At 41.4% G+C, this 26,222-nt stretch overlaps 1 protein-coding gene across 2 annotated transcripts in view; it reads right to left on the reverse strand.

Moving 5' to 3' along the window:
- LOC127449402 (cAMP-specific 3',5'-cyclic phosphodiesterase 4B-like) overlaps positions 1-26,222 on the reverse strand; it is a 241,663-nt gene that overhangs the window by 137,791 nt on the left and 77,650 nt on the right. Inside the window, exon 1 of one of the 2 annotated variants that reach the window (XM_051712810.1) lies at positions 17,620-17,901. The exons of the other annotated variant lie outside the window; for it this stretch is intronic. Coding sequence (XP_051568770.1) covers positions 17,620-17,837 — 218 coding nt within the window. The 5' untranslated portion in view covers positions 17,838-17,901. Of the gene's footprint in view, positions 1-17,619; positions 17,902-26,222 lie in introns of those variants that run through there. 2 annotated transcript variants of the gene reach the window in all.

Raw genomic sequence — 26,222 nt, forward strand, 5'->3', positions numbered from 1 at the left:
CCGTGGCCAAACGTCATGACCATTGGCAAGAAACAATGAGGTTTGATATTATAATAGTCACTATATTTGATTTCAGTGCTTTATCAATTGTTTCATTCAAGAGTGAATAACGATAAAACTTTTGTTCTGTTCATCACGCAAAGTGATAGTATACCTTCAGAAGGCTTGGTATATAGTGCATAAGTTATATGGACATGTTATCAATATTGATAAAACCACTTTTACTATGTTTTTATGGGGTTGTGTGTGTGTGTGTGTGTGTGTGTGTGTGTGTGTGTGTGTGTGTGTGTGCACGCGCATGTGTGTATGAAAGATCAACTATTCACTTTCATTATGTGGCAAATAAACCCTGTGAAGACTTTAAAAAATATATATCCTGTTGTGTTCCATAGAAGAAAGAAAGTCACAAGGCTTTGTAGCGACATTAGGTAAATGGTGGGAGTAAATGATGACAGATATACAGATTTTGGGGTGAACTATTCATTTAACCAGTTATTAAATCTAAGGGTTAATTACATTTTAGATGGTGTGTTCAATAAAGACAAGTACCATTGTATGTATATTACCTGTTCAAACATGTTTGTCTATTGTTGAAGATCAGATCAAACTTTGACCAATCAATGCCAAAATCCAGGTCCAAGGATTCACATAATTTTTCCTGTTGTATGCAGTGTGGAGATATACATGCAAATAAAAGCATATCATATGAGGACTATATGTAATAACAATAAACGTCACACACTACTGTCTATCTTGATGAAGGGAGAAAGAGAGAGAAGTGTTTGCTCGAATTTCAAATCAGAAAGAGTAAACAGCGCCGTGATGTCTGAAGTATGCTTTAAATTAGAGTAGACCATTAGTTAATGTGTCCCGCTGGTACACATATACACACAGTACAGGGCAAATCCTTCAAAGCTTTTCAATAGTGAAACACTCAAACAAGAGGAAAGCTAAGAGCAAGGAGTGCATTTGGGTTTTGGTTTATTCATGACAAAAGCACTGCAATGGCAGAAGCTGTAATGGTCCCACAACACAGTGCAAGGGCAACTCTCATCGGGGTTGCTGTCAAGGTGAAGAAAGTCAGGTGAATCAGTAAGCTGTCTTTTTCAGAGACAACCACATTCAGACTACAGACTGTCTTTGAGTCCATTTCTCTTTGGTGCATACGTGCCAATTTTAAGAACGGAATTCTAATCAATACCCTGTTGGAAAAAATGCTTAAACCAGCCTAAGAGGGTTTGCTGGTCTTAGCTGATCTCCAAACCTGGTCAGGTTGGTCTGTTTATTGCTTTTAGTAGGATTTTGGGCAATGGTCAGGCTGGGAGACCAGCTGGCCAATCAGCTAGACCAGCTAAACACCAGCTTGGCCAGACTGGGGGACCAGCTACACCAGCATGGTCAGTCTTGGAGACCAGCTAGACCAGTTTAAATCAGCTAAGCACAGTAAACCATCTTAGGCAGGTTTAAGATGTTTATTTCAGCAGGGTACAAAAAGAGATGATCACATTTTAGACAGTATAATGAATCAGGAGAAATCTATGAGGGAGGCAGGCTATTATATAAGACACAATGCTAATAACAATGATGATAAAAAATAGAGCATACATTAGTTTGTAATATGATTGATGCCATAAGATCTGCTGTGGCATTCTCATTAAAACATATTCACTCTAATCTCACACAATCCATATTGCCATTGAATGCGCATTGTACTAGAGAATGAATTACATCACTATCAGACATCAGCTTTGGGACACACTCTTCTGCAAAAAATAAATAAATAAATGTCACAAGTGTTTACGTTCAGTCTGAGACACACAGATTGAACAGACATAAAGGGGAGAAGGTTTGGCAATGGCCGTCAATAAACAGTTATTATTGAACAGAACAGGACAGGAATTCTATCAGGAAGACTCGCAGACTTGAGTGAAATTTAAGATGACATTTATTTGATGAATATATACCAGAAATGTAATGTTTCTCTTTGGCGTAAGCCCCGTCTGGCGGTTCGAAGAAGTTGTACTCGGAACCGTCATATCTTGCCGGAGATAGGAGGCAGGGGTGAGAAGCCTACCCCAAAATAGAGAAAGTAAAACACTACCCCCAAAAGAGAAGATCCAGTCAGGTACAAACCAGGTCTCGTGTTAGGCATTCATTCTGGAGAAGTAAAAAAAAAAAAAAAAAGAAGATGTGAACACCTAGATTTGACATGAAATACGCAATATCTCTGGCATGGTTGTGCAATACCTTTGCAGTAGGAAAAGCTGCGCTTGCATTTACTGATGGCTTTATGATAGATTTTTTTTTTTTTTAGTTTAATTTTGTCCTTGTCCTTGAGTGCAATTTTGGGCCTTCCGTCGAGGAGCCCCTGGTTGTGCAGAATCTTTGCCAAAGATGAACAACGTGGTATGAGGCCCTATGTTAGGCCAGCGTTGTTGTGCAGTATCTTTGTTGAAAGATAAACAACATTTAATTATGAACACTCTGACGAGGGCAGCGTTGTTTGGGATATCTTTGCCGAAAGATGAACAACGTAGCGTAAAGCCATACGATAATGGCGACGTTGCGTGTAATACCTTTCGTTGAAAGAAAACAACATTTGATTATGAACCCTCTGATGAGGGCGGACATTGTTTGATGGTTAGCTTTGCCAAAGGTGAACAGCATGCATAAAGCCATATGATAATGGTGATGTTGTTGTGCAATACCCTTGTTGAAAGATGTCCCATGATGGTGTGAGCTTTCCGGCAAGGACAAGTTGGCTTGTGCAATACCTATGCAAAGGAAACCATGCTTGAGATTATGGAAGCCCTGGCGAGGAGGGTAGACATAGTTATGCGTTATCCTTGCGAAACAATGGACGTGCTTGAATTTTTCACACCACCAGATAGGTATGAAAACCTATGGCTGAGGAGGCTTGAGCATGTGTAATGATTGAGGGTTGAGTCAAGTATATTTCTGGAGGATGAGGAAGACCAGCGCCCGAGCATCTGATTGTGGGTTCTGGTAGTCCTTGATGAGCAGCCGTTGTGGCCGCACCAATTCTGATAGAGTGCCTCGAGACTAGGGGAGGGGCTGCAATATTTGAGGGATCAGATACAAATTGTGAACTAGTTTTCCAAATATGTGGGGGGGTATCGGGCAGGAGGAGCTGGAGGTTATAGATAAGGTTATGGTACAACCAAATCCCAGGTGGTAAGTTTAGGAGTGTTAGAGAAAAGAGGTGTAATGAGCGTGGGCAGGGTGAGTCCTTTCTGCATGAGTTTAAGTGGAATCTAAGGGGAGGAGTGAGGGGCATAGACCGGCAGAAAGTTCGAAATGTGTGGGAAGAAGATTAGTATGCTGGCGAATGGACATGTCGACGGAACTCCTGAACGAGTTAGAGATTAACGACGAATTGAAAACCTGGGAATGTGCTTGACTGAGAGAATGGGGTTCAGTTGGAGCTCTGCCATGTCAAATGTCTCAGTAGGGGCTAAGGAGCCTAGAGGAGGAAGCCTTTGATACGACGGTGGTAGTTGAGTCTCAAAAATGACGATAAGTTTGCGTGCCAGTGGGGGACCCCATAATACACTGGCGATGACGATGGGGTAATTTCGAAGATGCGTATGAAGGGGAGCTGGCGTGAGTAAAAATTTTGTCTGGCCATTTCCTGCAAATCATGATCCTATCTGGTTGCCTCAGGACCTTCAGAGGGTGCGCGTGCATGAAAAGGGAGGTTTCAGGGTATTGTTAAGGAAAAGGGGGAAACTGTTCCAGTGATTAGCCACGGGGATCAAATTGAGGTCTGATCTGCAGCGGTAGTCAACAGATACATTGTCAGAGTGTTATCGACGAAATACTAGCGTGAGATGGAGCGGACTTGATGAATGATGCACATGCGAAATGAGGTGGCCCAAGTGGGTGGGAGATTGAATGTGAAACTGGAACTGCTCGGGAAGGAGGAAATGTGAACTAATAGGTCTAGTAGATAGAGAGGTGTGGAAGCTTGCATCTGTGGGAAATAGAGTATAATGGCAAAAAAACTGAGGACGTAGAAGATTTTATTTTTATTTTTTTTTTAATTAGCCCGTAAAACCAGCAGACCATGCATGGTCCATGACATGCAGCTCCAGTGGATTGAATTTCGGTATCTGCTTCGAGAACACCAATCCGGCACTGTGAAGTCCAGAGGAACGAATCCTACACCTGCTGCTAGATGAAAGCTGCCCTGAATGCAAATGTTTTTTATTTTATTTATATATATATATATATATATATATATACACACATATACACACACACACACACACACACACACACTGGATTGGAGCGAAAAAAACTAAAACATTAATAACTTTAAAATAAATAAAGCATTTGGCATCATAGTTGAAGAAATAACATAAAAGCATTAGGAGGGAGCTATGACTTACCAGCAGGAACAGAAACGTAGCAAGATGAAAATAATGAGCTTTGATTCGGCACAGGTTTTATCCAATGATTGCCAAACCTACTTACCTGCTACTAAATGTAACGTCCCCAACCACGGCGCATTAAAAGTGAACAGCTTCATACTGAAATGCATTGATACTTAAATTAAAATGCAATTTTAAAAACTGGAACATTGATAAAGCCCCAATGCTTGAATACGATACAAATTTCTGCACTTTAATGATGCCTGAATGAGTAATAACGTAAATATGCTGTGAAGTAGGATCAGGTCATCAGGGGGTGATTCCTATAAGGCGCAAAATGCATTATGCTGGTAATTAAATTATCTGATGAATAAGGGAATGCAGTGCGGAGCCTACCGCTATGTGTCAGAGGTGCGCCACAACAGTGGTGCTTCTGATGAGAACGTGGAAGTAGATGTATAGAGTAAGAAAACACTGCATTTTCCAAAGCGGCATTAATGTGCCCGGGTAGGGAACACCGCCTGAAATGTTGTACCGAACAAAATAAGTTAATTATTTCACGAAGAACCCTTTCAAAGACTTTAGTGAAGGCTACATTTACACTGTGATGCCATGTTCCCTTCAGAGTGCCCACATCATGAGCTCTGTCTTTCATAGTAAGTAGGGCATGGGGATGATACCTTGTATTGGAATTTGCATGCTATGTGATTTAGAGCGAAGAGCGACCAACAAAGGGATATCTTACTGAATGGAGTGATGAGACCCCAAAAAATGAGCACTGTGCATCATGACATGCCTGAATAATGATCTTAGTTCCCTGATGGGGAACACTCAGTCATGCAACACGGTGAAGGACAAGCGAGTGAACCTTGACCGAGTTACCCTCATGTGATCACGCTGTGAACGCGTGATTGCCTGCGGTTACTATGAGAGCGAATGCGCCGTTGACATGAAATATTGGCTTTTGATATTGATGCAGATGTGTTATGAAGAACAGACAGCATAGGCAACAGAAGGCCTAGACCCATGACTATAATCTGAATGCATTTGATGGATATGATTAAGAACTTATTTCTGAAGGAAATCATCTGCTGCCTGGCCGATGATTTTGACAGACTTGGTGAGGAGCGCAGTCCTTCCACGCTAGTTCGTGCATTCCGATTGAGGTGGATGTGGTGGCTCGATTGAGGGAGATCTCCTAAGTGAATGAGGTATGGATGAAGATCCGGGTTTGCTGATTGTTTACTCCCCATGGGTTTGATGCGGGCAGAAGTTGAGATGAAGTGACGGCATCGTTGGGAAGGGAAGGCGGGCTTCAGAGATGTTCTGTGCACTGGTTCGCCTGTGGCCTGTAGAGGTCGGAACATGTCTATTATCATTCCAAGAGGGTGTGATCCCACTGAGAATCCGGAAATTTGCAGACGTGTGTTGTGTGAGGAGCTGCTGATTCTAGATAAAGGTAAGGAGCAGTGAATAAGTCCATGTCCATAGCTGGATGTTAGCTTGTCAGAGAGCAAATTGGACTCGACGTCAGACAGTGCTATAGAATGAAGTTGCCGTGTTAGCACACTGAAACAGCAATGTGATAGATTGCGAGCAGACTTATAAAAGCAATGTCTTACATGTGATTGGATAGGAGTTACCTAGCTAATGGTGCGATGATGTACAGCTGCTAGTCTTCCCGCTAGAACTACACTGTGCTTACATTTCTTCTGAAATGAAATCTATTTTATGCATCTGAGTCTCCATTCACTCTATTCATGACTCTACAGGATTTGATTATCACTGCTGTTTAATGCAGTTGTAATATCTTGGGTAAAATGCACATATGCAATGCTATAATGCAAAACAGCAACAACACTGATGACAAAACTTTCCTTAAAATGCAATACCTTCCCAATGAAATCAAAAGACATAATAATATATTATTCTAAACAACTATGGCTGTTATTCATTAAATTATATCAAATCAATATCAAATACAATTCGTTGATATCACAACATAAGCTACATTTTAAATAATTGTCTGGTTCCCTTGTTTAGATTGAATAGCTCTCTACTGTCAAAAATCATTAGCCGCGTCCAAAATGATGCACTATACACTAAAAGACATACACTCTACAGTCCAACCAGGATTTTATGGCACTTTTGCTGATTATTGCGGCCCAAAATGACTGAATTGCCTGCGGCTTTGCTCAAATGGTGTCATTTGCAGCATTTCTTTTTTTTCTTGCTGTGAAAACTCACAAATAATGATAGTATACTTGTGTAATTTGTATCAATGATGGTATAAGTGCAATGGCCTATAATTACTTTAGTGCATAACAACTGAATATGCAGTTATCGATGTGCAAACAAAATACACACAAAAATACAATACTGTAGATTTAAAAGATGAAATCATAATGAGTACAATGGAAGACTCTATTTTTATATTAAAATGTTCTGCCTCAGGCAATGCAAGTAAACTTTCGTAAGGATAAAAAGTACACCTAAAATAAAACTGTAAACTAAAAACACAAATGAGGATTCAATATGTGGCCTGTCATGATTATTACATCACCTGATTGCGATTATTTGAATTAACTGCGATTATCTGAGAAAACTGCTATTATTGAGCATTTCAAATTCTAATCACAGTGTACTATCCAAAAATGGAATTTTTAAGCGAATATAGAAATGCCAATCATGAACACGTTTCATGAATTTTGAGTCTCATTTTCCGGTGCAAGAGTGCATCATGTGAGCACTCCTAATGAACTGAAGCCGTCACCAACCCTCACCTCGGACCATTTAGAACAGAGAGCACTGTACGCATGCCGTTTAAAAGTTGAGGCAAGGAGACAAGGCTTTCGACAGTGAACGCAAATGTTCTGGTTTCACTTTAACATTCATGTAATGGCAAATGTTCTTGGTTGTTGCGGGTTCATACACGCAGGGTTAATGACATGCAGTGAGAGAGGAGAAGACGAGGAAATGCTTACTCCGTTACTGAGGAGATGATACAACGACAGCTGTACAGTTGGATATGGCTTGACTGCTTCAAGCTTTGAGCACTTGTTTTACCTCTGTCAATGTGGAGAAAAGTGATCGGATTATCTCTGATTCACAGTTTATGAAGAAAAATTGTGAAATTATACAAAATTGCAAGGTACCGCAAATAATGCAGTGTCTTGTTGAATTTGCATAAATTCTTGCAAGCTCGCTAATTCCTGGATGGACTGACAAAACATTTTGTCATCAAATTGTAGCAGTGTCCCAAATGGAACACTAATTTATTTATTTTTTCTACAAGGAAGCATTTGCCATTTTTCAGCCGAAGGAAGTGACGTTTCAAATGCATGTGATGTGTTGCTGCTAGTTTTAGTGTGTTAGCCAAACTAAATCCAACACTTTATATCTCAAATAATGCACATGCAGTACCTGTATTCATACAGAATGGGTTATGGTAAAGCATTTGTAAGGTGTTGTCTTCACAGAAGTTTCAGTAGGTGCCACATTCATCATTAATTACAATTGTTTTGTTAGGCCAGCATCACAGCAAGTTAACTTCGCCCCTTCTGCCACATAGAGCAAGCCGTGAGCACTGAGTGCATGAAGTGTTCAACATTCCACACTTTGTTTTTTTCAGGTTGAAGAAGCATATTTTCCAGTTACTCGTAGCACTCTTCTTTTTGTTGCATTTTCAGTGTGAATATATTTTTTGCAGGTCAATTCACAGCTGTTTTGAAGGATGTGGCCTGTCTGTGGGCGGCATCATTTGTCAAGAAATGTCAACATCAGTTTCATAAATGCACTTTCCAAATTTACCATCAAAACTACAACTGTAGTCCCTTGTCTATTAGCTTTATTTTAGTCTGCGGCCTTGGGCAATGGCCTTGTGAAAGATTGTGGAATAATTAGGGTGTAGATGTGACTGCAGCCATAAATTAATTTGAAAGAGTCTGCATCCAGGAGACCCACTGTGTTCCAGATACTTCAGTCCTGGAGACTGATTAACTCTCTGGCAAAAAGTGAGTTCACCAGCCTGAATGTATCTAAGAGCTGAAGAATGAGTGCATTAACAAAAACAGGCAAGTGAAAAGGTCACCTAGCTATTCTTACAATGTTGGTAAAACATTCTCTACTATGAAAGGGCGTAGTATAATACCAGACTTGAATGTGAGTTTGTTAATATTATGCATAAATATACATTTCATTATCAGTTAAAGAACTATTCTGGGTTGAATTTTAAGTTCAACTTAATAAGCTCAGTCAATAGCATTTGTCGCATAATGTTGGTTACCACAAAAAATTTCAACTCATCCCTCCTTTTCTTTTATAAAAAAAAAAAAAAAAAGCAAAAATCTGGGTTACATTGAGGCACAACGGAAGATAATGGGGCCAATCGGTAAATGTTAAAATACTCACCGTTTCAAAATTTTCTGTGTAAATCTATATCCACTTTTGCAACTATGTTGATTTGGTGGCATACCGTCAAAACCCTAAAATGGACGAAAAGTCTAAGCTTCGCATTTCTGCCTTTAAACCCTTAAAACATTGGCCCCATTCACTTAAGCCCGTTGCACACTGTACAATTTTGGCCACGATTCTGCCGTCTGTGACAAATTTTGGAATCCTGAAGGATTTCTGTCGTCGTAGGGCAAAATCGACTATCTTACAACATTTAGTGTGACATTCTCACTGATGGCCGATTGATAGACTTTGCAATGATCTTTAGCCTCCGACGAAGTTCTGGCACTGTCAGAAATTTAGTATCGCAGTCGTATAATGTGACTGCTATTAAGATGGCCAGATAAGACTGTCTGCTCCTCTCTCATACCCCAATTCACTGTTTTCAGAGAAACCCCACTGAGTATGCTCCTTGGAAATAAACCTGCTCTGCGTCTGCACCATTGCAACATTTGTGCCCATTTATCACCCTACTCAAGCTCTTTCAATGTTTTTTTCCTTTTCATTTTATATAAATAAGCAGAAAATACTTGGAAAAGTGTAACACTTCAGCAATGAAGCATTATTCCCTGAATTAAATAAATACAGAGCTTAAAAAAAAGTAACATTTTTTTATTTATTTTTTTACATTTATCATGCATTTTCTTTACAACTTTAATTACTATTTTACTTGGAATACATTTACTTTAAATATCTGTAAATTTTAGTTAAGATTCAAACCACTCCAATTTCACACACACAAAAAAATTCTATTGGCAAGTATTTATGGGATGTTTTAATTCAAATTAGCAGATACAATTCTAGAAATCTATGTCATGTTTGTGCATTATCCATTGGGAATTTAAAAAGCACAACATATTATTAGCCTACATGAATTTTCAAAATTTTGCGTGGCCTATAGGTTACTAATCTAAAAGAGGAGAAAGACATACTATACCCCACCTTTTTTGTTTTTACCTATGTGAACGCAGAACTGTCATTTTTCGGGCTACAAGTCTTTTTATTTCCACAATGAATTTGCTTGTGGTAGCTAATTATTACTGTAGGCTTCCTCCCCCACTTGTGTCCATTCTCAACATCTTTCATTTTCTGTATTTGTGATCAGGCTGTCTTATTATAGGCCTGTTTGACAAAATCCATCTTTCTTTTTATAAGTTATGCTTGTGATGGAGTGGTATTTGAGCAACAGAAATACTAATGCCCTGACTTTCAAAAAACCTCTGGGGAAACCTTGTCATTTCGCTTCTACTCCACAACGCTCACGTTCTCTAATCAGGACAATTGGGACCACAGTCAGCTACGATGTGTATAGTACATTCTGACAATGTTGCACAGTGTGCCATGGCGATCTCAAAGTAAAAACTGCCAATGACAGAACAAAAACCAGTAATACTCACCAGTAAGTTATACTTACGAGTCAAAGGACGAAAGAGAACGAAAAACGAAAACAAATTAAATCATAGGATAAGCCCCCATTTGTTACGTCCCCTAGGGGTAGGATGCAACAAAGTAAAGGGAGGTGTGCTCCCCGCACAACCGTCAGACCAAAAACCCAAGACAACAATCAGTTGTTCCAATTATAATTCCAATATTGTTTTTATTGGAAGTAGATAAAGTATTAAAGATGTAAAAATATGCAGCAGGTATTTGGGCTTCAGGGTGACCCCTGGCACAAAGTAATAAACAAAACAACCTAGAAAGAAAAAGGAGAAAATAACCTTAAAGGAAATATAAATACAATTAAACTAACCTGACTTCATTAACAGAAACAGAGCAAAAAATATCAAATAAACAGGGCAGGTCACCCCTACAAACCTAACTGTTATAGCTCAGAAAACACTCCAGTTCTGAAGAGCAACAATGTAACAAACTCTAAGCTCGAGAACACAAGGGATTGGTCTGGCAGCTGGTGGGGAGCGTGGAGGAGTGTGACTGGCCCGAAGTCACAACAGCTCGCATCTGAAAGGCAGCACAGGGGTTTTATAGGCACACAATCAGAAACAGCCAATCTGCAAATCAGCGGCACCTGCAGACACACCCACAGGCACAGACAAAGTACGGACAGCACATTAAAAACTGCACATATTTCGGAACGTAACAATATCGTACAGTCTGACAAGCAACAATCTTATAGGACTGTAAAAATCCTACAGTATAGCGGACTTTACTTTTTAAGTGCCTCACTGTAACCTCGAAAAGGAGGAATGAGCCGAAATTACTTTTTGTGATTATCAACATTATGCCACAAATGCTGTTGATTGAGCTTAACTTGAATTTAATATGGAACATTCCTTTAACATTATTAAATAGCCTGCATGGCCTAATGTAACATCAGTGCAAAAGTAAAATCATTGCAGAGGAAGAGCAAGGTATTACACTTTGATTAAAGATTAAAGACAAAACAACAATAATCGACTGCAAATTGCTTGTTTTTGTAAAATCTTGTTAATATGATGATGATGATGATGATGATGATGATGATATCACAGCAAACAAATTATGCACACATTTTAATAAAATATACTAAGTACTGACAGCCTTACAAAAGAGCCCTGTGTATGTGTGCATCAGAATTACTGATGGTAGCATGCAAGGACAGAAATCAGCAATTTAATCTATTGTTTGTGCAGCACAGGATCAGCTCAGTGGTGCTGCTGGTAAATTTGGTGGTTACCAGCAAATGATCTTGAGCACATAATCTAAAACTTGAAGTTCATTTGCACAAAAGCAATGCTCACACCAGAGACATACTGATGTCACCAACTTGTTCACTGTAGCACTCTTGATTGTACCTAACCTCAGGAAACGATCATTGCAATTAGTGAACAGTAAGTCATGCAAGTCAAGTAACGAGAATGTTTTAATTGCCGTCTGACTTTATGTCTAATAGCTTTGCTACTCTGTACGTGTTCCTTCTGCTTATCCTGTTACTCAGCACCTTGATAAGATCACACCACCCCCTCCCTTTTGTCCCTGTTGATTTTGTGCTGATAGCCAGCACTGCAATAAACACGGCTGTCAAAGCTGCTTTTTAGCAAGAAATATGCTTACGTGGCTCTCTGATTAAATACATTTGAGGGCTAATGAAATTCCTTTAACACGTTAATAGCAAGGGACCATTGTTTGGCTGGTTGGCATGGCCCCTGCTGCTAGATGCAATAATTACAACATTCTGTGGACAGAAGGCCTAATTCTACATTGATAGCTTTTTAAAAGAAGAAGGTGGCACAGTGGGCTAAAGCACAGAAATGGTAAACAGAGGTTGCCGGTTCAATCCCCATGGCCACCACCATTGTGTCTTTGAGCAAGGCACTTAACTCCAGATTGCTCAGGGGTGATTGTCCCTGTAATAAGTGAACTAAGTCGTTTGAACAAAAGTGTCTGCCAAATGCATAAATCTAAACATGTAAATCACAAATATGTCATTATTCTATTGATGTTTTACCAGTAGCCAACTGAAACAGAGTATTTTTTTTCCCTGTCTCCTGCCTTTGCAATATTATCACACTGGAAAGCAATATTTTGAAAGTTCATGTGCCCTGAAATCAATTCCTTTTAGCTGAATTACTGACAAGGACAAGAACATCTCCTATCAGATATTTTGCATTAAGTTAGTGAACACATTTCCCTTATGACGTCTCAGCAGCAAGTAAGTCACTAATTAAAGTCACCATGTATTCAAAATTGACAATTACTATTTTCTTATTGGATATTGCTGTTTTTTTTGTAAACGATTTATCCGTGCACGTAATTTATTTTTATTTTTATTTTTTTATGGTTTTCCCTCTTAATCTTTTATCAAAAACAATAACTTCTTATGTTTTCCTGGTAAGCGACTCTGACATGAGCAGCATGGTGGAAAGTGGTGTGTGCCTGTGTGTGGCTGTAAACTAAACCCTATTGGATATTTTTAAAAATGGGAAGAGTCATTCGACATGTCGTTCGACACAAATCAAACAGCACTCGTCAAGGCACTTCAGTGCAACTTGAGGCCTTTAAACTGCGCATGCAATGGCTTGTGATGCTATCAGCAAATCAGCGTTGTCTGGATGCAATTTTCTGCATTTCTAGAGTGATTAGTCACATGTCATTTACTGTGCCCAGAACTTAATACCCATGAGCAGAGATGGCAGCATGCAGGTCATATTCTAACTATATACTTTACATACTTTTCTCTAAGGTCACTTATTAACATAGGTTATGAGAAAATGTATATGGTTTCTCAAAAAGGACTAAAATTTGAATATTGCACACATTGTGCTTGGCTTAACACAAGATCTAATGTGGCCTTACACACACCCACACTAGAGATGCTCAGTGACTTGAAATGTGACGACAGCTGGGACGTGACCCAATGACATCTGATTCAGGCCTGTCATATCAAAGAACGGAAACATGAATGAGAGTCTGCACATGTATGGTTGTACACTTTTGTGTTGTAACACAACTGCCTTATTCAAAATGCAAGTCACTGCCATGCCTAAATGAAGTGTCTTTAAGTATAACGCTGGGTTTAAACTCATGTTTCCTCAAACCAAAACTGACCCAAGTCTGAAATGAAGCAGATACATTCCTGTTAGCATAAAACGCCTTGTGAATAAATGTCTTTCACACTTGGTTTTGCACCAAACCCGCAGTAACGGAACTGGATTTGTTTGCACAACTTTTAATAGAGCATACCAGACTTTTTAGCATGCTTCGATGTTTATGTATGCTAATGTAGTATAATGTCTCCCACAGAGAGAAAGAACATCACCACATATTAGGCCCTGGGGAAGCAGAATGAAAGAATATCTCATTAGATGAAAAAGAAAGCAGATTAGTATGAAAAAAGGGGACGATGCTGATTTTTCTCTTTTTAGATACAGCTGAGGGATATAGTCAGGAATGTTACAGTTACTGCCTTGTACGGTCCTGTACTTTGAAATGCTAATTTATTAAAGGAATAATTCACCCAAAAACAAAAAATTAATAACATGGACTACTTTTATGGTACTTTTGGGTCCTTTATTAAGCTTTAAAATGAGGCACTATCCACAGGCATTTTAAAAAGATGCAGTGGGATCTTCATTAAAACATCTCCTTTTGTCTTCGGCATAAGAAAGAAAGTCATACAGGTTTAAAATAACATAAGGTTGAGTAAATGATGCAGAATTTTTATTTTTTGGGGGTGAACTGATCATTTAATACAAAATACTTTTGATTCAATTTCAGAATCTAGACACAAGTAACCAGCTTTCTTTACATTCAGAATGTTCTTACACTGTGACCTAACCAAGTATATGTCTGTTAAAACTAAAAGCAAAATTGCTGCACAATCAGCCAATCAGAACATATTTGATGTTTAATATACAGTTATGTAGAGTGGGATTTTGGACCAATCCTTTGGTTTTGGAAACCGAAACAAACCCATAGACAAAATGTCCGGTTGCTTGTCGCTGTCGCTGGTTAGGACAGAAACGTAGATTAACATGGAAGAGAATTTGTTTGTTTTTATGCCTTAAAACAAACAATGTTATGGCTAAAACACTGTGTTTTGCTTGGTTGAATTTTTCCCAAACACTGGAGAGAAAAAAAAAAAAAAAAAAAATTGTGTCAGAGCCGTGGCACAGCAGTCAGTGCACATTTCACTGTGGTGCTCATGCAGAAGCTGCATTGATATGTTCCGATACAATTCCCTCTATTTCTACAAAAAAACAAAAACAAAAAAAAAAATAAAAATCAAATCCTGTCACTCTCTACTATATACATCAAATAAAGAGGCAAAAGCTGAGAAATAAGTTCTCAAAAGCACCAATGCCTACCAATAGCCATCAGAGTTTACCCCACCATTCTCTCCTTCAGCATCACTTAATATGAAGGGATGAGACTCTCTTCAGAGTTTCCATGCCACTGCACTTGTCTTTTCTCCACCTCCATGTTCATGCACCGCCTCACTCTCTGAAGACAGCCTTGCCCCCTCCCTCCATTCTCGGTGTGTTACCTAACACTGCAAGGACCAGAACACACAGAGCTATAGCATTATGTGACACGTCCCTCTGCTCACAATACAAAATGCACAAGTGCAATATCATTGAATGAGTTGCAAACGTTGTGATCTGATCATCTGAGGATGTTCAGGTTGTGTTTAAATGCTCTATGTTCAGGTTTAGAGCTGTCATATTATGACAGGTATAGAAGATGACACCCATAACTCAAGGCCGTAGTGTACTTTTAGAAATATTGCTTTGGCATTTCAGCCCAAATGAAAAATTAATTGCTCAGATGTTGCTTTTTTTGTAGCTCAGGAGACTTAATGGGGTATTTAGTTATGTTTCATTGAACTATCAGCTTTAATTCAGATGTAAAAACAGACACACGAGACAATTGTTGACATACAGTAAGAGTGCAGTGCTTCAAAATAAATGTGAATAGCATAGCTCAGATAATTTGGTCTTGGAAGAATTCCATTAGAATGTAGTTTGTTCATTTGATGTTGGTATGAAATCTGAGCATAGTTGGAGACATTGCTGAGATCACTTCTGAATCTCTAGAGGAGACACGTGAGTTTACTGGGGACTTTTTCTCAAGAGAAAAATCTGTGAAGTGGGAGATTTATTAAAAAAGTCTTAATTTTCACTCCATTTAATCTCCTTACTGTCAAGAGAAAACAGTCGAGATATGAAAAAGATCTCATTTATGAATAAATGAATGAATTAATGAATGAAATCAAATATGCATCCTTCCACTGACACCATTCGTGGCAGATTCTAAAAGTCTCCACCACTATAATCACACAAATCACCAAATAAAGATAGCTCTTACTGCAGTTTGCCCCATTAAACTCCCTCTATTAAACTCTCTTCCATCTGCCTCTAATGGTTGTCTGGGTGAGTAATGCATATGTGCTGGTGGTCGTGCATGTTTAACAGTGCAATCAGGTCACACTGTGTATTGTACCTGACACATTAAACATTAAACACACCCAGCTAACTAAGCAGAAGAAGACATCTGGTTTCTGACACAGAATCGCTGTCAGTAGAAGCTCACTCCACTATAGACACACAAGTGTGGCCATAACAAACATCCAAGGCTGAATTCCAAGAACAACACATCATACGGCTTGATATTCCAGACTATAAGGCAACCACAAAGCCTGCCTCCACCATATACATCACATGCACAATTTATGCATACACAAACCAATTACAATGTCACTACTTTACTGTGGGACCAATATGATCGGTCATAAATAACAGCTTAGTGCTTCATTGTTGTACAGTACAACCGTAGCAAAAGTCTAGACAGTATGAGAAATGTTCTAGTTACCAAAGGATAAATAACCTTCCATGTCACATCATATCCTGCCCACATCCTCCCAGCTCTGATCCAATCGCTTCAATATGCAGGAAACATCTCACAACAAACAAAGCTTTCATCTTGTTACAGTAAATGATAAATATGACTCCAACTATGTCATTATTTTGAGTGACGCAAAACCCTCCTTTGGCGCTGTTGCTGATGTTTTCAGAGCAGCCACTCTTTGATGAGAAACAGGCAAGAACATCAGCTCATCATGACATGCATAACGACCATGAGTCAATGTGTTTCAGATATTTCAAAAATCATAGCAGATTATGATAATCGCCCATTTACAACAGCATCAAATTCAAAACATCTAGTTTAATGCGATATGCGATGTCAGATATGATATTATTCCAATTACACACACACACACACACACACATTCTTTGAAATGCTTTCGGTGTGAAAATGTTTACATTGCCAGCAGTGATATCTGTCTATAATATTCACATCTTACAATGTATTACCTATATAAATTGTATCTATATAGAAGTTAATAGTAGTTTTAGTGTGAAGGGTAAAAAAAAAATTTAAAAAAAATAAATAAAAAAATTCTTTAATTTGACTATTTGTATGTATGGTCAATAATATAATGTTATATTAAATTAATTTGCACATTTTGCTAATTAAGTCTGTATAAATCAACATGCCATTTATTGTAAGTAGACAATTTTAAAAAGCCAATTGTACGTTAAAAAAAATAAGTCAATGGAATTGTTTAGGGGTCCAAATTTAGTGGGATTTTGCTTAAAGGAATTGTCCATCCAAAAATGAAAATTCTGTAATTATTTACTCATCCTCATGTGTTCAAAACCCTTCTAACTTTCTTTCTTACATGGGGGAAAAAAAATTATATGAGGCAGAGTGTTAGGACTGACACCCTCAGTCCCCATTCATTTTCAATGTAATAAAAAAAAAAAATAAAGTAATGTCTAATGTCAAAAATTCTCTTGTATTCCACAGAAGATATAAAGTCAGACAGGTTTGGATGACATGAAGGTGAATTAGTAAATTACAACAGAATTTTTATTTTTGGAGGAACTATCCCTTTAACTCTTTCCTGAAAAGAGACTGCGACAGTTCTCCGCTTAGAGAGTCCAAAGAGAGCATCATAATTAACCTGTTGTTCCACCTTCTCTGGCTTATAGTACACACATCACACATTAATGAATAGTTTTTCTGTCATTCAAATATATTTTTTTGTCATAATTTTACAATATCACACCTGCAGTTATGTCACACCCTACTGACCCATAATAACATTTACCCTAATTAAGTCAACATCATTCATAAAAAAAAATAAAAAAAAATCCCCTCAGTCTTCACAGCCAAAGGCATAAAAGCAACATATCACTGAATCCCTCCCCATTCAAACCTCCTCACTGTGTTCCACCTCTCTTTTTGCCCATCAACTTTCAGACGCGCTTACCAGGTGTGCGCAACAGTGAATCGGCGTCTGTGGCGGCTGCCCTTGTTGACCATGAGCTTGCGGAAGAGGCGCGGGGAGCTACGAGGAGATATTTTGGGGGAGGTCATGAGCTTGTTGCCTGTACCTAGTCTCGGTGGCTCCAGTTCCAAATGCATGTGTTCCTTGAAGGTGCGAATGCAAGGGTCCAATTCGGGAGCACTCAGCTCATTGGATGACATGATGATGCTGCGGGTGCAAATGGCCCTATTTCGTCCTCTCTGACTCACACAACTACCAACTATTCCCTCCTATGCTCTCAGTCAGATTGAGGTTATGCCATGCAGGCTGATGTTTGGTGAGTCAGACAGGAATAGCTGCACGCTTGAGCTGTTCTATTCTCTCTCTCTCCCTCTCTCTCTGTCAGCTTAGGCTTTCGGCAATGCAGTAGAATAATCCTCTCTCGCTCAGTTCCACTGACACACTGAGAGCTGGTTCCGTCAGTGCAGTCACACCTTCCTGTGAGAGTAAGAAAAAAAATCTCTCTCTCTCTCTCTCTTTGTAACCACATCTCTCTCAGTCTTTCTCCTTTTAGGCAAAGAGGCACTTTCTCCTTTCTCTTTCTCTCTCTTACACAGACATAGCTGACTCCTGTTAGGATCTTTGATGTCCACTCTTCTTCATCTGACTCATACTTTCATTTATTTAGTTGTCTGTCTCCCACTCAGTCCTCTCACTCTGCTCCAGCTGCTCCCCAGACTCTCTCTGACTTCATTCAGCTTTAGGAAACTCCATCTTAAATTATTCAACAGTAGGCAAGAGCAGGTCTTCTCTACCGTCAGCAGCTCCTCTCTTCAAGAACTAACAGGCAGACCTTCCCATGATGCTCTCAAAGCCTCAGAGATGGAAAGGAAACCCAGTGGAAGGAATTGACAGAGTGCACCTAAATCTGCAGCCTCGGGCGGTGTCTTCATTGAAAATAAACAGAAAAAGCTTTGAGAGCCTTGATTTAGAAAAGAGCCACAAGAAAATGTGCATAGTGATGATGGAAAGCTACGCCCCTGCTTGTAGCTGATTGGCCAGTGGTGGTTGGTTTGTTTGATGGGTGTCTCTAGCTGAATTTTGATGAGGGCTTCTGCCCTTTCACAGCTCAGTGACGTTCAAGACACTCATGAAAGAAAAAAAAAAAAAATCGAAAAGCAATTTAAGCCCAGGATTAGCTGTGTCCAGGAAAAATAAATATAGCTCTGAGGTAAATGAATGGTTAGATACGAAAGAGCTGTTCAGTAGCTGGTTTGAAGTAAAAATAATGGCCATGAATTGAAAGGGAAAATTATTTAAATAGCAAATCCTAAAGTTTAATTAAAAATGAATAATAATAATGACATGAAAAAATGCTGTAATATGAAGGTCCTTAATATGTATTGAGCATTTACTAAGGCCACATTATTGGATATTTTATTTTTATATCTTTATTTTATTTTAGGTATTTACAATACCTACAGTGTTTACTCAATCAGAAGCAGGGCCGTAAGCACTATGAAGTAGTCAATGAGGGGGGCACATGCACCCCAGTTTTCTGAATAGGGGATGATCAATATGGGTTTAAAAAAAAAAATCTTAATATTTCACATATGTACTTGGTACACTAAGTTACTTGTTAACATTAGTTAATGCATTAAGTAACTTGAACTAACAATGAACAATCTTTTAACTGCATTTATTACTCTTGGTTAATGTTAATTTATACAGTAGTAATGCAATTTTTCATTGTTAGTTCATGTTAGTTCATAATGCATTAACTAAAGTTAATGTTAAAAACGTAAATGTGGTATACACTGAAATTAGCATTAAACAAGGATATTAAGTGCTGTAAAAGTATTGTTCATTTTTAGTTCATGCTTACTAATTAAGTTAACTAATGTGAACAAATTTAACAACATTGCTAATTTAACGTAGTAAAGATCTGGGGTGAGCGAGGAGAGAGAAGGTAATTAGAAGGCCACTGAGATTACAATCAATATGGCCATCAGCATCAGTGTGGATAGTGTCACTATCAAGTTGGTTGAGGGCTACTGAACTTTTAGTTGTTTTACTGTATTGATTTGAAACAGTATTGTTGCTTGAAAAGATAGTTCACACAAAAGTGAAAATTCTGTCATCATTTACTCCCCTTCATGTTGTTCCAAACCTGTTTGACTTTTTTTCTTTTGTGGAACAGACTCAGTCACCATTCACTTTCATTGTAGCGAAAAAGTATGAGAGAAAAGTAATGGTGACTGAGGCTAACATTCTACCTAGCATCTCCTTATAGGTTTGGAACAAAATGAGGGTGAGTAAAGATAACAATTTTCATTTTTGGATGAACTACAGCTTTAAATTCACAAGCCGTGGACAACATTTTTATGGGTTTATAACTGGTAATATCATCTGTCTCAAGTGATCCAATCACAGGTGGTCAGCCGAGACAGATTGCTATTTACACCTGCCATTAGCATGCATCTCAAATATGTCTCCTGTGACCACCTGCTGTTGGATTTTGTAGAAGGGAGGGTCTTTCATTTTGGTGACTGCACGTTAGAGCTGTATGTCAGGCATACCAAAGATGTTCTATGTAGTCCTGTGCATGGGCTTTATATCTATGGAGTTTTTTTTCCCCTCAAATTTTCTTTTCTTTTAAAGCCATACCAAGAAGGCATCAGGACAAATTAGCATTTACACTACAAATGCAATGTGGTCGCAAGTGTTTCTGGCCAAGTTTGAATGTGGCTTGATTGATCGGAATACAAAATGAACTGGACCCTATTTACACCTGCATATAACCCATCTGATTGGATCACCTGCTATGAATGTCAACGAATCCTCTGTTTCTTAACTGTTTTATTGACTAAGATGTGTTTCTCTGCTCTGTTGTATTACGTTCCCCTCAAAATCTTGTTGCAATGTGGTGATCTTGCTCCCACTGAGGGGAAACTGTGGGGCTCTTGTCCCTCTTCTGTCACTCACTCGACGTTGTGTCGATGTAGTGACACTAGGGGTTGCTCTTAAGAGCCCCGAACACCTCTATTATTCTGAGAAAAGGCCAATGAGAATTGGTGAGTGGAATATGCATGCCACTCCCCTGGACATACGGGTATAAAAGGAGAAGGAATGCACACTCTCATTCAGATTTTTCTTTGGAGCCGAGCGGTTGTACTATCAGCGAGCTGAATACTACTGCCGTTCCATTCACCTCTTAAGAAGCGTATGCTGTTGGTTATACAGCGCATTTCCAGCGGCTTTCTCTCCTTCTGCACGACGAGTGCAGATTTCGCCCCTGGGCGCTTCGACAGCGCTAAAAGAGTGTATATTCCTGCTAAAGAGTATATTTTCTCTATTAGAGCACACACATTGACGTTGAACATCTTTTTAAAGACGCGTCTTTATAAAGATGCCTTTCCGTCTTTGTGTGATTCCTGGATGCAGTCGTTATCTCTCCGCCTCCGACAGTCACGGGCGCTGACTCACGTGTCTGGGCAGCGATCACACTGAGGCAGCATTTGAGGATGGTTCATGTTCTCATTGCGAGAATATGACCATAGCAAAGTTGCGGTCACGGCGTTCCTTCTTCCAAAGCGGGAAAGCCACTCTAGCTGCCCCTCCGCTCTGCGCATTCTACCCACGGGTATGAGGCCGGCCCGGCTGGTGCTGGAGGCGATTTGGGGAGTGCAATGGGCGCGGTCTCACGGGGTAATTCCCCAGCACGCTCGTTTGCTCCTGTCCGGTTCCGAAATGAGACCAGCCCGCCTCATGGCCAGCCGAAATGGGGGAAGGGTTTTACAGCCCTTACTTCATCGTACCAAAGAAAGGCAGTTGGTTGTGGCCAATCGTGGACCTGCAAGTTCTGAACCTGGCCTTACACAGACTCCCGTTCAAGATGCTAATGCAGAAACACATTTTGACGTGCGTCCAGCATCAAGATTGGTTCGTGGCGTTAGACCTGAAGGATGCGTACTTTCACGTCTCGGTTTTACCTCGACACAGACCCATCCTACGGTTTGCTTTCGACGGCCAGGGGCGTATCAGTACAGTACCTTGTACTGATATGCCGGCCTCTTCCTGTCCACTCGCATCTTCACGAAAATCGCAGAGGCAGCTCTTGCCCCGTTAAGGGAAGTGGGCGTCCACATACTCAACTACCTCGATGACTAGCTGATTCTAGCACACTCTCGAGAATTGCTGTGCAAGCACTGGGACCTGGTGCTCAGGCACCTCAGCAAGCTCCCCCTGGTTCAGAGCATCTCTTTTCTTGGCATGAAGTTAGACTCGGTCTCAATGATAGCACGCCTCACAAGCGAGCGCGCGCAGTCGGTGCTGAACTGCCTGAAGTCATTCAGGCGGAGAACAGTGGTTCCACTGAAACACTTTCAGAGGCACCTGGGGCATATGGCTTCCTCGGCGGCAGTCACGTCGCTCGGGTTGATGCATATGAGACTGCTTCAGCACTGGCTTCAGACTCGAGTCCCGAGATGGGCATGGCACCGCGGCACACATTGCGTAGATATCACGCTGCTCTGCCGCCACTTATTCAGCCCTTGGACAGACATCATGTTTTTGCGGGCAGGAGTTCCCCTAGAGCAGGTGTCCAGACGCATCGTGGTCACCACAGACGCCTCCAAGTTGGGCTGGGGTGCCGTGTGCAACGGGCATGCAGCCGTTGGTTCCTGAACAGGACCGCGACTGGGTTGGAACATCAACTGCCTAGAGTTGCTGGCTGTACTGCTCGCCCTGCAGAGGCTATTGCCGTTGATCTGGGGCAAGCACGTGTTGGTCCGGTCGGACAACACAGCGACAGTAGCGTACATAAATTGCCAAGGTGGCGTACACTCTCCTCGCATGTCACAACTCGCCCGCCATCTCCTCCTTTGGAGTCAGCAGTGGCTGAGGTCACTGCGGGCCACTCACGTCCCGGGCAGCCTCAACGCTACAGCGGACGCGCTGTCGTGGCAGGTGACGCTCAGCGGAGAGTGGAGACTCCACCCCCAGGTGGTCTAGCTGATTTGGAGTCAATTCTGCAAAGCACAGGTAGACCCGGGAACCCTCCCACTGCCTGCTCTGGTATTCCCTGATGGAAGCCCCCCCCCGGGGACAGACGCACTGGAACACAGCTGGCCCCGGGTGCTGCGCATATATGCGTTGTGGGCCTACTTGCACAGACCCTGTGCAAGGTCAGGGAGGACAAGGAACAAGTCACCCTCGTGGCCCCATATTGGCCCACACAGACTTGGTTCTTGGACCTCATGCTCCTCGCGACAGCACCTCCCTGGCAGATTCCCCTGAGGAAGGAACTTCTTTCTCAGGGAAGGGGCACCATCTGGCACCCGCGCCCAGACCTCTGGAACCTCCACGTCTGGCCCTTGGACGGGATGTGGAAGACCTAAGTGGCCTACCACCAGCAGTGGTAGACAAGATCACTCAGGCCAGAGCTCCCTCTACGAGGCAGCTTTATGCCTTGAAGTGGCGCTTGTTCACGAATTGGTGTTCTTCCCGAGCCGAAGACCCCCAGAGATGCGCAGTCGGGTCAGCGCTTTCCTTCCTGCAGGAGAGGCTGCTGTCCCCCTCCACCTTGAAGGTATATGTAGCCGCTATAGCGGCCCACTACGACACAGTGGACGGCAAGTCCCTAGGGAAGCACGACTTGATCATCAGGTTCCTCAGAGGCCATACCTCTTCTCCTCATGGGATCTCTCCGCAGTCCTCCTGGGCCTTCACGGAGCCCCCTTTGAGCCGCTAGAGTCAGTCGAGTTGAAAGCCCTCTCCTTGAAGATAGCCCTCCTGATTGTGCTCAGCTCCATCAAGAGGGTTGGGGACCTGCAAGCGTTTTCTTCAGCGACACTTGCCTGGAGTTCGGTCCGGCAGATTCTCACGTGATCCTGAGACCCCGGCCGGGCTATGTGCCCAAGGTTCCCACGACCCCCTTCAGGGATCAGGTGGTGAGCCTGTAAGCGCTGCTCCGTGAGGAGGCAGACCCAATCCTGTCGTTGCTGTGTCCGGTGCATGCTTTGCGCACCTACTTGGATCGCACGCAGAGCTTCAGATGCTCTGAGCAGCTCTTTGTCTGCTTCGGCGGACAGCGGAAAGGGAATGCTGTCTCCAAACAGAGGCTTGCCCACTGGATCGTGGATGCCATCGCCCAGGCCGTGCCCGCCCCTTTGGGAATACGAGCACACTCAACTAGGAGTGTGGCATCCTCGTGGGCACTGGCCCATGGCACCTCTCTAGCAGACATCTGCAGAGCAGCGGGCTGGGCTACACCCAATACCTTTGTGAGATTTTACAATCTCCGGGTTGAGCCGGTTTCGTCCCGTGTTTTGTCAGGTATGAACAGGTAGAGTTTGATAATACGGAACAACTGGCCGGGTGTATCACTTGCATATAGCGCCTTTCCCCTTCCCTGAGGCGAAAGCGCGTGCTTTTACCCCCAGTCGAGTTCACGAAGTTGTGGACCCTGGATGTCCTTCCTCCCTAGCCCTGTGGCTCGCGAATTCGGCAGAGGAGTTCACAGCCAGACCCACTATGGGTACTAATATGTCCTGTACTGGGATAGGTGCTCCACAGGTGCCGATTACTCAGGTAACCCCCTGTGATGTATTTTCCACGGTATGGTCTCAATATCAGCAGACCCGCATCTCCCTTGGGCAGGGCCCTCACTGCCCCTGGCCGCCGTGTTTGTAGAGCTCCTCTCCTTCGAGGCAGAACCTACCACCACGCCCCTTCCATGTGCGGCTGGTGAGCCCATGTGTCGTATTGCCACATGTTGACCTCCCCTTTGGGCAGGATGTGGTCTCCGTGGGGTCTTTTCCCCCTGAAATAATAGGAATGGAAAAGAACACCTTCCCCGATGCGTATAATAGCGTTAGATGGCCCCAGCCAGATCTAATACTCTGTGGAGAGAAAACATAGTGAGAATAGTCCGCGGCTGGTGCGGCCTGCTCCCATGCTAGTTACATCGCTTCCCCGCCTCAGGGATGTGGGTAACTACATGATGTCTTTTTGGGGCATTGGGGGAGGTTACATGCAGACTGATGCACCTGCTATTACGCACGCAGCAGCTTGCTTGCACCTGCATCAGCTGTTCACGTAACACGGTTCACCTGTTGTGGCGTTTTTCTATAGGGAACACTAGTGTCACTACATCGACACAACGTCGAGTGAGTGAAAAAAGGGAATGTCTTGGTTACTGTCGTAACCTCCATTCCCCAATGGAGGGAATGAGACGTTGTGTCCCTCTTGCCACAACGCTGTACTAGCCGCTGAAATGGCCGGACCTTGTCTCGGCTCCTCAGCACAAAACCTGAATGAGAGTGGGCATTCCTTCTCCTTTTATACCCATATGTCCGGGGGAGTGGATTGCAAATTCCACTTGCCAATTCTCATTAGCCTTTTCTCAAAAGAATAGAGGTGTTCGGGGCTCTCAAGAGCGACCCCTAGTGTCACTACATCAACACATCATCTCGTTCCCTCCATCAGGGAACAGAGGTTACAACAGTAACCAAGACGTTCTACTGATTGACAGTTAACTAACCTATCGCGAGATAATGCTATAGGGGGAAACTGTAAGGTATAAGGCCTGTTTCACAGCGCAAGCATAAGCAGCGTGTAAGCAGCACATATTTTTTTCACCACCCATGTTGTCGGATTAGAGTACTCACATATGGACCTAAAGCAGCGTGGCATACGTACACGAAAAAGTGTAAATTTCACAAAATAAGCATATTATTGGCCTTAGCACCTAGGGAAAGAAAAAAAAAATCATTTGTCAGATGTATAAATCGCACAAAATAAAAGGAAATTATTTTAATTACATACAGTAGCTTAAGCAGATGTACAGGTTTTTCATTTAAATAAAACACCACATCAAAAAGGCTTTACAGTCGGCATGAAATCAAAATTGACCATGTTTATTTTATTAATACATGTTACTGGTATTATTATGAATGATTCATCCATGCATATTTTCTATAATATTTAATCAAAATATCATGACATGCTCATGACTGACTCTGCCCTGCTGAGTCTGCGTATGCAAGTGGTAATCAGTTTTAACCCTGCCCCTTTGAGAATATAAACAAACCTGCTGTCATAGCACCTAATGCAGAGATGAAAAGGTGTATTTTCATCTGTTTTCCTCCAAAACTTTCGTACCTTAACCCAAACTTTCTTGGTTACGAGCCAGATGGCTTGAATTTATATTTCGAATGAGGAGGAATAACAGCGAATTCACAGATGTGTTCAAGACATTTCATGGCTGAATTGCTGAGGTGATCACTAATGAATACAACGCGGATGCCTCAGGAGTTTATCAATATTTTTTAATGCAGGTATCTTAAGTCGGCCGTTATGGTACGATTCCATGTTGGGAACCCCTAAAAAGGTTCTATATAGATTCTTTTCTACCTGGCTCAAAGAACCCTTTAGGCTTTCTTTTGATAGAACCCTTAAAAATGGTTCTATATAGAACCTTTTAGAAGTTCCAAATATTAAGTGAGTGATATAACCCTTTTGGGTTCTATCTGGAACCTATTCTTCTAAGAGTGTATACTACATGGCCAAAATCATGTGGACATTTAATTTCAATACCATAGGCA

This window comes from Myxocyprinus asiaticus, chromosome 12 (genome assembly GCF_019703515.2).
Source record: "Myxocyprinus asiaticus isolate MX2 ecotype Aquarium Trade chromosome 12, UBuf_Myxa_2, whole genome shotgun sequence".
NCBI classification, from domain to species: Eukaryota; Metazoa; Chordata; class Actinopteri; order Cypriniformes; family Catostomidae; genus Myxocyprinus; species Myxocyprinus asiaticus.